At 45.6% G+C, this 11626-nt stretch overlaps 1 protein-coding gene across 3 annotated transcripts in view; it reads left to right on the top strand.

Moving 5' to 3' along the window:
- Window positions 1–324: 324 nt before the first annotated feature.
- The window catches only part of LPIN1 (lipin 1), a 190710-nt gene continuing 179408 nt past the window's right edge, over window positions 325–11626 (top strand). The window contains exons 1-2 of one of the 3 annotated variants that reach the window (XM_044289257.1): window positions 325–439; window positions 1046–1234. In XM_044289257.1, the coding sequence (XP_044145192.1) occupies window positions 1094–1234 (141 nt within the window). In that variant the 5' untranslated portion in view covers window positions 325–439; window positions 1046–1093. Of the gene's footprint in view, window positions 440–464; window positions 971–1040; window positions 1235–11626 lie in introns of those variants that run through there. The other 2 variants (XM_044289255.1, XM_044289256.1) reach the window with 2 other exon arrangements.

Here is an 11626-nt window from a genome sequence, read left to right as displayed (position 1 = left end):
AGCTGCAGTATTGAAAGGAGGAGGTGAAACCACACTTTTAAACTACAAAATTCTACTTTCCTGTAGTCACCACTAGAGGGAGCTTTCTGCATGCAGTCTATACACTGAACCCAATAATAAAGTGTACGCAGTAAACTCCTAACCTGTAGCAGAGTAGAGAACTCCAGATTACACACCACTGTAAGGAATCTTGGTCTGTCCTCAACTGGCAAAACTATTTTTACACTGTAACAAGTGACAGTATTTAGCATTATGTACCAACCCCAGGAACACAGTGTTCAAACCTGCTGAGAGGTATAGATGTCAACCCTCCAAAATACTGGCAAATTTGGCTTGTCCTGTTGTCCTGGCTGAAAAAATGGGTGGATATTATAAACTCTGCCCAGAAGTAGGAAAGAGGCAAGGCTTAAATGCCCCAAAAGTATGTGAGAGGACGTAGGTGAGTACAGTAGAGACAACTGGACACGACCACTTCAGAACGTGTAGCTTCATATTCTCAATTGGTGGTCACCCAGACAGGAAGTCAGGTGGTTGCTAAGAAACTGAAGCAGAGGGATAGCTAAGCTTTCTGTCACCTGAGGCCTGTATCTAGTACCCTGACTTTCCAGAATGGCTTGTTGGGGAACTCTTCTGGTATCCAACATAGGGGCATATGACCAGCCAGCCCACCATAGCTTAGCATGGAAAGTTTAAACAGTCTACCAGGTCAGCTTGGACTTAGTATGTGGGTCATATATACACGGCAGGGTGGCAGCTGTCTCAAACTATGATATATGTGGAGATACAGTACCTCCCTGAAAAAGCTAGATGAAAGAAGTCGCTGTGTTGTGAGCTCCTCAGCCCATGCTTTGTGTATGAACTCGAGCAGGTCAGTGAAGTGGAATACTTTGAGAGTCAGTTGTAAGGGAAGAGTGTTCTAGCTGTCTGTCTCAGATTTCTGGGTTAGCTGCCATTCCAAGAACTTGTGCAGGTAAAATTAGCAAGCAAACACGATCAGCGTAAGTACGTTTACCCTGAGTCTTCATTGTCAATTCCTTCAGTGCAGGATGCTGGATCACAGCAAAAATACTGGGGAGATTGCAGCCCACCCAGCATGAAGGTACACTCTGAAGAAGACTTGTCCAGAGAGCATCCAGAGAAGGGAAGCCAGGACAGTCTCCCAGAAGACCACTTAGAGGACAAAAGACTGACAGTAGCTGGCATACCGCTGGGCTTGGAGTACCACTGGTCCTGGGTAACGTAATCTTATTATCTGCTGTGCAGTCCCTGCTAGACATGTGGAAATGTAAGGTGGGCAAAGACCGGGGGATTACTTACCATGCACAACGAAAATAGCAATCCATAGAAAAACACAGGGACAACCCACTTGTAGTGGTATTGAAATGTAATGTAATCTATCTAATATCTATCTATCTATCTAATATCTATCTATCTATCTATCTATCTATCTATCTCATATCTATCTATCTAATATCTATCTATCTATCTATCTAATATCTATCTCTTTCGCATCTCTTTTATATGTAACATCAGTATATATTTGTGAACATTTAACAACAGGCCTGATTTATTTTTATTTGAGAAAACATTAAAATGTTTTTCATACTTGAACTGGAGTTCATGCAGCTCAGGAATGCCAATCACTAGAAAGTTATAATTAGGAGCTGTAAATAATAAGGACATCATGTACCGGAGACAACTCAATTTGCTTTTAATGGCAATTTCCATTTTTCCATTTAATTACAATGGTCATCATTTTTTTAAACATTTTTTATCATTTATAAACAGACTTTCCTGCATGACCCATTATCTGATGCGTTATATCTTTTAATTAATTAATGGAGTAAATAGGAACACTTCATCTTGAGTAACCCAGAGACCTCAATATTCTCAGGTTAGATATTCAATATTCTAGACATGCACTCTCTGTTTGGAATTACTTAAATAACATTATTCATATCTCAAATACATATATGTTTATTAAAAATATAAAATAGTATACACCATATCCAGACTAATCAGAGGGTGAGCCGCTATTTTATATATACTACAGTCTACATATCTTTTAATTAGATAGATAGTAGTGTTGATCGAGCATGTTTGGCCAAACACCAGTTCGGCCGAATACCACATGTGCTCGAGCGCAATGCTCGAGTCTCCTCCCCGCACGTTTGTTGGCTGCTACGTAGGTAAGTACTGCCCTTCACTGTAATGCCGTAGCCATGTTGGTTACTGGCATTACAGTGATTGGCTGGCCGGAACGTGTCATCGGGTGCTATAGAGCACCCAATGACACGTGTTCGGCTCAGTGTTAGTCAGAGAGAGCTGTGCTAAAGAAGGGAAAGATAGTGTAGGGAGTGAAATTTTTGTTTTTTGTAAGTTTAAAAACTTGTCAGAGACCCAAAAGTCCTTTTAAGTGTGGTCCTTGTTGTGTGTGGCAGCAGCAATATAATTTTTTTGCGCAACCTGGACTAAATTGCTAAATCTTTACAGACCCAAAAGTCTTTTTAAGGACGTGCATTCAACGTGCAATAGTTAGGCCGCTGCAGACAGCGACATTATCTGTGCTACATCTCTTGTGTAACGTGTGCGCATCCCAAAAATATCTGTGACATCCAGTGTACTTTTTCCGTAGACGGTGTCCGCTGAGGACAGTGACATTACCTGGGATAGATCTCTTGTGTAACGTTTCCACATCCCAAATACCTGTGACATTTCCTGTAATTTTTTTATTAGCCGCTGGTGACATCAGCGACATTATCTGCGGTATTTCTCCTGTGTAACGTTTCCACATCCCAAATACTTGTGACATTCCCTGGAATTTTATATTAGCCGCTGCTGACATCAGCGACATTATCTGCGATATTTCTCCTGTGTAACGTTTCCACATCCAAAATACCTGTAGCATTCCCTAAATACTTTTTTTAATTTTCTTGCGCATGCACTTACAAATCCTATGCTACTATACATGTGACATACTTTCAAGCATAAATAACATTTAATATGAAAAAGGCGAGCAGTAAGGGTCAGTGAAGTGGCCGTGATGCTGATGGTGCACACAGAGGCCGCATTGAAACTGTGCCTGCTGCGGGAGCACAAGAAAAACAATCATCCACGATACCTAGCTTCATGTCCACGTTTGCAGGGCGGCACAGGACAACGCTCTCGAAGTCAGACCAGTGCGACCAGGTAGTCGGTTGGATTTCAGCAGATAATGCTTTCAGTCGGTTAAGGCACCACCCTGTCTTCCACCAAGTCCAGTCTCGGTAGCCAAGAGTCTGGTCAACACAATCGCCACCCTGATCCTCCTTCCTCCCACCATGGAGAGTCTTGCCAAACAAGTGATCCCACCCTCGGATATTCCGAGGAGCTCTTTTTAGCGCCATTCCTTCATTTGGGCCTCTCGACAAGCCCACTTTAAGAGGGACATGAGATCTTGTGCCTTGATTACGAAACTCTTAAGCATCCACAGTCACAAGAAGATGACGGTGGGGAACAGCAATGAGTGTTTCACGAGTGTTTCTGATAATGAGACACCGTTGCCAATAAGTCAACGGCAATTAGTCTCTCAAGAGGTTGATGATGAGGATGAGACACAGTTGTCAACAAGTGAGGTTGTTGTTAGGTCAACAAGTAAGGAGGATGAGCAGAGTGAGGAAGTGGAAGAGGATGTGGTGGACGATGAAGTCACTGACCCAATCTGAGAAGGTGGCAAGCCAAGCAAGGACAGCAGTACAGAGGGGGAGGGATTCGCAGCACCGCAACAGGCTGGAAGAGGAAGTGGGGTGGCAAAAGGGAGAAGCCGGACCACACCAAACAGGCCCGCAACTGTTCCCCAGAGCACACCCTTGCGTAAATCTCCCTTGCCAAGGGGTAGGTGTTCAGCAGTCTGGAACTTTTTTGAGGACAGTGCGGACGACAAAAAAATTGTAATTTGCAACCTGTGCCATACAAAAATGAGCAGGGGTGTGAACACTAGCAACCTCACCACCACCAGCATGATCCGCCACATGGCAGCAAAGCACCGTAATAGGTAGGCCGAATGCCTGGGTCTACAATCTGTGTCTGGGGGTCACACCACTGCCTCCTCTTTCCCTTTGTTATGTGCTGGCCAATCCCCTGTCGAAGGCGCAGGCCCGGATGCATCCCGCCCTGCACCTGGACCTTTGCAAGAACCATCAGCAACCACATCCACTTTCGTGTCCCAGCGCAGCGTACAAATGTCCTTATCCCAGGCATTTGAACGCAAGCGCAAATACCCAGCCACCCACTCACAGGCCACTAAATGTGCAACTTTCCAAATTACTGGCCCTGGAAATGTTACCATTTAGGCTTGTGGACACTGAGGCCTTCCGCATCCTGATGTCAGTGGCCGTCCCTTGTTACGCAGTCCCCAGCTGCCACTATTTTTCACGGTGTGCCGTGCCCGCCTTACACCAACATGTGTCCCGTAACATCACCCTGTACCAACGCAGTTACTGGGAAGGTCCACTTAACCACTGACACATGGACAAGTGCTTTCGGCCAAGGACACTACATTTCCCTGACAGCACACTGGGTGAACGTTGTGGAGGACGGGAGCGAGTCTTACCCTGGAATAGCACAGGTGCTACCGACACCAAGGATTGTGGGCCCTAATTCCATCAGGGTTTACACCACCACCTACGTTAGTGGCTCCAACCTGCCACTTCTCCTCCTCTGCCTCCTCTCCACCACTTCCACCTCAGAATTATCCTCTTGCAGTACCAGTCAGCCATCAGTCAGTAGCTAAAAGCAGTGTAGCACTGCAGTGAGGAAGCGGCAACAGGCCTGCTTAAGCTGATCTGTTTAGGTGACAAACAGCACACTGCTGCAGAGCTGTGGCAGGGGATAAGGGACCAGACTGAGCTGTGGCTCTCGCCACTCAACCTAGAACCAGGCATGGTTGTGTCTGATAATGGACATAATTTGCTGGCAGCTTTGGAGCTCGGCAAGCTCACACACATCCCATGCCTAGCCCACGTCTTCAACTTAGTGATTCAGCGGTTTCTCAAAACCTACCCCAATTTGCCTGAGCTACTGGTGAAGGTGCGCCGCGTGTGTCCATTTCCACAAGTCATCGACAGCTTCCGCCAGTCTGTCAATGCTGCAGCAGAACTTGCAATTGCCAGCTCACCGACTGTTGTGTGACAAGAGCACGTGCTGGAACTCGACGTTCCACATGTTGGCCAGGCTTTGTAAGCAGCAGAGGGCAGTAGTGGAATACCAGCTGCAACATGGCCGTCGCCTTTCCAGTCAGCTTCTGCTCTTCACAAGCGAGGAGTGAGCATGGATTTCTGACGTCTGTGAGGTTTTAAGAAACTCTGAGGAATCAACACAGATGGTGAGTGGCGATAACGCTATTATCAGGATAACCATCCCACTTCTGTGTCTACTCACTGCTCACAATTAAGGCAGACGATTTGCATGTGGAAGAGGTGGGAATGGGTGAAGACATTACACAGGGTGATAGCCAGACCACCCTCAGTTCGTCTTCTCAGTGCAAATTGGATGATGATGAGGAGGAGGAGGAGCAGGAGGCGGTTGCTTCTGCTACAGAAGGTAGTACATGGATTGCAGGATAAAACTTACCAGGAAAGATTAAAGGACCTTAACATGTATAGCTTGGAAGAAATGGAAGAAAGACGAGACAGAGGGGATATGATAGAAACTTTTAAATACATAAAGGGAATCAACAGGGTAAAAGAGGAGAGAATATTTAAAAGAAGAAAAACTGCTTCAAGAGGACATAGTTTTAAATTAGAGGGGCAAAGGTTTAAAAGTAATATCAGGAAGTATTACTTTACTGAGAGAGTAGTGGATGCATGGAATAGTCTTCCTGCAGAAGTGGTAGCTGCAAATACAGTGAAGGAGTTTAAGCATGCATGGGATAGGCATAAGGCCATCCTTCATATAAGATAGGGCCAAGGGCTATTCATAGTATTCAGTATATTGGGCAGACTAGATGGGCCAAATGGTTCTTATCTGCCGACACATTCTATGTTTCTATGTTTCTACCCATGGAAGTTTAATTCCATCTGTTCAGCGTGGATGGGCAGAAGAGGAGGAAGAGGATGAGGAGATTGAGAGTCATCCTCCTGATGACGACAGCAAAGTTTTGCCTGTTGCTACTCTGGCACACATGGCTGACTTTATGTTAGGCTACCTTTCCCGTGACCCACACGTTTTACGCATTTTGGACAACACCGATTACTGGTTGTTCACCCTTCTCGATCCCCGCTACAAAGAGAACTTCTCATCTCTCATTCCTGTGGTGGACAGGACGATCAAAATGGTGCAATAACAGAAGGTCCTTGTGGAAAAATTGCTCCAAAAATTTCCAGCTGCCAACGCTGGCTACGAGTACGTAGTTCCTTGGGCAACCGAGGAGGGGAGATGAGGGGAACATACAGCAGTTCCAACAGAGGCAGGGCAACACTCTCCAAAGCCTGGGACAGTTTCATGACACCCTGACAGCACCCTCACCCTGATGCGCGGCCTAGTGTCACAAGGAGGGCACTCTACACCTTGGAGGTGCTGGCCTGTCCTGCCGCCAGTGTTTTGTCAGAGCGGGTATTTAGTGCTGCTGGGGGCATAATAACTGATAAGCGCATCCGTCTGTCAACTGAAAATACTGACCGGTTGACTCTTATCAAAATGAACAAGGCCTGGATTGCCCCTGACTTCTCTACTCCACCAGAGGAAAGCAGCTGAACATAAAGGCACTTTAAATGTGTTTATTATAATGTACTGAATACACTGTATTCCCATGCACCCCTTCCACCACAAAAAAGGGTATATGGTTCAATCTTCCTTTTCTCGTCCTCCTCCTCCTCCATCATATCAACATGCTTATTAGTCTGCCCTCGCTCCTAATGTTGCAGGCCCTCACGTATAATGTTTTAGAGGGTCAGCTCACCAGCAGGCCCTCACCTACAATCTTTTAGAGGGACAGCTCCCCAGCAGACCTTTGCATATAATGTTTTAGAGGGTCAGCTCACCAGCAGGCCCTCAACCTTAATGTTTTACAGGGTCAGCTTACCAGTAGGCCCTCACCTACAATCTTTTAGAGGGTCAGCTCACCAGCAGGCCCTCAACCATAATGTTTTACAGGGTCAGCTCACCAGCAGGTTCTCGCCCATAATTTTTTCAATGGTTAGCTAAGCATCAGGCACTCGCCCATAATTTTTTCCATGGTCCGCTCAGCAGCAGGCACTCACCCATAATTTTTTTCGATGCTCAGATCAGCAGCAGGCACTTGCCCCTAATGTTTTGGAGAGTCAGCTCTGCAGCAGACCCTCACCCATAATTGAAAAAAGAGGCTCCAGCACCAAGCGTGGACGTAGAAAATTCCCAATCTTTATTCAGCAATATTCCATATATACAGCAATCAGTGGCACAGGCTCCCCCTTATTTCCAGGCAATCAACGCGTTTCGGACAGAAGTGTCCTTAGACACTTCTGTCCGAAACGCGTTGATTGCCTGGGATTAAGCGGGAGCCTGTGCCACTGATTGCTGTATATATGGAATATTGCTGAATAAAGATTGGGAATTTTCTACGTCCACGCTTGGTGCTGGAGCCTCTTTTTTCAATTGAATCTACTACACGGACTGACTTGGGTCCGCCCCGTGCACAGCTACATTGGACATGTGAGGTGAGCTGGCTTTCTTTCCTTTGCCTCACCCATAATGTTTTAGATGGTCAGCTCAGCAGCAGGCCCTCGCCCGTGATGTTTTAGAGGGTCACCAGCAGGCCCTTGCTCCTAATGTTTTTGAGGGTCGCCAGCAGGCCATCAATCATAATTTTTCAAATGTGTATGATGCCCTTCTTTATGTGTAATAAAGGGTGTATTGGAGTGCCAGTTCCTTGTAATTTTTGGAAGCCCTTTGCACTTAGTGCATAGGCTTTATGAGTGTAGGAGTCCCACTACATGAACAATTGTACCACAATGTCAATGAGGCCCTCCTTTATGTGATATACAGGTTGTATCAGAGTGCCTCTTCACTGTAATTTTTGGCAGCACTTGCACTTTATATACAAGTAAATATACAGGAAAGAATGTTTCCTAACCATTTTTCCTCTAAAATTTATTTTATCTTCGGTTTTGTGCGTATTATTGTCAGTCTGTAAAAGTTGTGTACTACTCGGACAACATCGCTCCCAGCAGCAATCTGGGAGTCCAAGATGCATCCAGACATCCTCCCCATGCTGTTCCCAAACCATTTTGGTGGTGTTTCCATAAATTTCTGACCTTTTCCTATGAACCAGACACCCTCCCCTCTTCAGAGCAGGGGGTGCCTGGTTTAATGCTCGGGTTCTCCCATTGACTTTCATTGTGCTCGGGTGCTCGCTATGAGATAGCTAAATAATAGATATAGAACTAATAGATAAATAATATGGTCTAATATGTGTTGGTAATTATTGTGAACTTGGAGTAATATAGATAATAATTACCATCATTTTACCATTTCTAGTAAATGCTACTTATGCCTTCCTATCAGTATTCTGTGCTGTAGACTGAGATCACTTATACATAGGTTAATCATGAAGATTATGTGTTCATATAAAAATTGTTGACTGTCCCTGATATTTGGAAAAGTTGTCCAGAAATAATGAGGTTTGAAACCCCGGTCATCTGGCCTTGAGATATGAAATAGGTGAAATAGATCATCTACCATCAGTTCACCTAGTTCTTCTGAATGTCTACTAAACATTGTTGTCCTTGTTGTTTAGCACTGGTCACGACTGTCAGTCGGTAGCATAGCTAGATTTCTAGGCTCCTGTGGTGTCTACTATACTACTCTACTATACTACTGAGGAGCTGGTGGAACAAATAGTTGTGGAGAACTGGCAAGCAGGCACCATGTTGACAGATCTATCAACTGGCATTGTGATATGAAATACAGCACCTTGCACAGGAGCATTTATTTTGGAAAGGTTTAGGGCTCCAAGTATTGGACCATTCCCTACTGGTAATTGGACATGGGCAGATATTAGGGAATTACATCATAAGCAATTCTATAATATACATGCAGTGGTGGCCGAGTTTGAGGTGGCCCCCAATGCGATGCTGGGTCTCTCGGACACCTACCAAGTGTCACCACATGTGCTGCTCTCTGGAAGGGATGGTAAGATGTGGTGCACCCGAATGGGAAATAAGTCCTGAGAGTTAGGGTCTGCAGTAAACCAGTGTGCTTCTTTATTGGAGCAACTCAAGTGCATAATAATACAGACAAGGCTGTTAGCTCAGTCGTTCAGCTGGAGCCCTGGTCAATGGGATGGTAACCTGGGGTATTTAGCTCAGCATTCCTATCTCTGTGTCTTCTGGTCACTCATGCAGTCTGTTAGAGTCTGTCCTACTAAGCAGTGATCCTTATCTGCCGACAACTAGGGGCTCTGGGTGCTCTACTTGTATACGGTTTGTAGTTGAACTAGAACCTTTGAGTGGGAGGGGTGAAGTGGAGAAGCACAGCTTAAGCAGAAACATTGTAACAATTTAGAAATTTGCATAGAGCTTCAGTGCAAGTCTATGGGAATGAATAAGCAGTTTTTCCAGGCATTAACAAGTCTTTAGACATAAACATCAGAGCTAAACCAGACAATTAAAAGGTCAGTATGTCTGTTTTTTTCCCTCCAAATTTTTGCATAGTTAGAAAGTAATAAAGTTTCTGAGTATTATCCGGCTGTGCAACTAACCCTTTCCACAGTGCAGTTCAGCTATAGTGTAATAACAGTGTAAATGGACAGGATATATTACAATAAACATATAAATGCAGTTCAACAATATGAAACGGTACAAGTGCGTAGTAGCTGTAAGGACAAATGTCCACAAATGTCCACTACATATGGTACGTCTATTAATGGCACCTTGCCGTATAAAGCACCTGTTTTCATCAACTCCATACTAAAGGTTGCAACAGGTTGCAAGGATTCTTCTCCAGGAAGTTCTGAACTATGGCCACCTTATCACTACAGACAACTGGGCTGATCTGAGCAGAGTGTCCTGTGCATTTTGCCAAGAATTCCTAATCTTACACTTAAAAACAGAGTTTTTTTTATCTTGTCCTACAACATGGGGACAACTGAATGTCTTCTTGGAATTGGTCATGAAGACTATTTCATGTAGAATATTCAGTGAGGTTTCTATAAAATGTTCAGTAAACTAATTGAAAAGTTTGCCTTAAATATGACTGAAGACTAAATAGCGAGGAAAGGGGAGCAGGGGGATGATTCTGCAGTCTCTGCCAAGACTAACGGGAAACAGTAGAGGAGGAAGGGGATATTGCTGCAGTCTCTACCAAGACAAGGAGGAGGCAGAGGAGGAGGAGGGGGATGATACTGCAGTCTCTGCCTAGACTAAGAGAAGATGGAGGGAGAGAAATGGCATAATACTGGAGTCTCTGCCAAGACTAATAGGAGACAGTGGGTGAGGAGGGGGATGATTCTGCAGTCTCTACTAAGACTAATAGTAAATACGAAGGGGAGGGAGATGATTCTGCAGTCTCTACTAAGACTGATAGGAGAAACAAGGGGGGAGGGGAATGCTGCAGTCTCTGCCAACACTAAAAAAATACAGAAGGGAGGAGAGGGATTATGCAGCCTTCTCTGCCAAAACTAAGGAGGCAGAGGAGGAGAAGGGGGTGCTGCTAATAGGAGACAGAGGGTTTGGAGGACGGGAGGATGCTGCATTCTCTGCCAAGACTAAGAGGAGACAGAGAAGAGGGAGGATGCTGCAGTCTATGCTAAGACTAAGAGGAGACTGAGAGGGAGAAGGGGTGATGCTGCATTCTCTGCCAAGACTAAGAGGAGACAGACGGGAGAAGGGGGATGATGCTGCATTCTCTGACAAGACTAAGAGGAGTCAGAGGTGGAGGAGGGGGATGATGCTGGAGTCTCTGCCTCAATCTGTGTATAGGACTCAGGGTAGACATCTGATTGGTCAGAACACACAGCACAGCTCTCCAGCTCCACACACCAGGAAGGTCCAATCAGCACAGTTACGTTTGCATGGATCTAAAATGTAATGGCAGATTTTAATAGCTCAGTGGCGTACTAAGGGGGGAAGGGGGTTGTGGGGGTGGTCCGCCCCAGATGCTGGCTCTCAGGGGGGTGCCAGAAGCAATGAGGGCTTCCATCAATACAGATGGAAGAGCTCATTGCTGGAGCGCAGGGAACTGGGTCCTGTCACTCACTGCTCAGATCCCAGCGCTCCCCCCCCATCAGGCCGCCGGTACACAGGATGGTGAAGCAGGAATATTTCCCTCACTCCACCATTCTGCCTACAGACACAGATCACACTGCCAGCCTGTGTGGGTGGAACCTGCAGCCCAGGAGTCTGCATAAGCTCCTCCCACACAGTGCTGCAGAGCGATCTGGGCTTGCAGGGAAGAGAGGACTGTGAGCTTCAGGAACGGGACAAGGTGAGTAGTTACTGTGTTTGTTTGTTTTTTAATACAGAGAGGGCATCAAGGGCTTTATTACTATGGAGGGGGCACAGAAGACTTGATTACTATAGAGGGGGAACAGAGGGCATTACTAATGTGAAGGGGCACAATGGGCATTTCTACTATGGAGGGAGCATAGAGCCAGAGGGCATTACTACAATGA

The sequence above is a fragment of the Bufo gargarizans genome, chromosome 4 (assembly GCF_014858855.1).
Source record: "Bufo gargarizans isolate SCDJY-AF-19 chromosome 4, ASM1485885v1, whole genome shotgun sequence".
Classification (NCBI taxonomy): Eukaryota; Metazoa; Chordata; class Amphibia; order Anura; family Bufonidae; genus Bufo; species Bufo gargarizans.
This window is presented reverse-complemented; position numbering and strand designations above follow the sequence as displayed.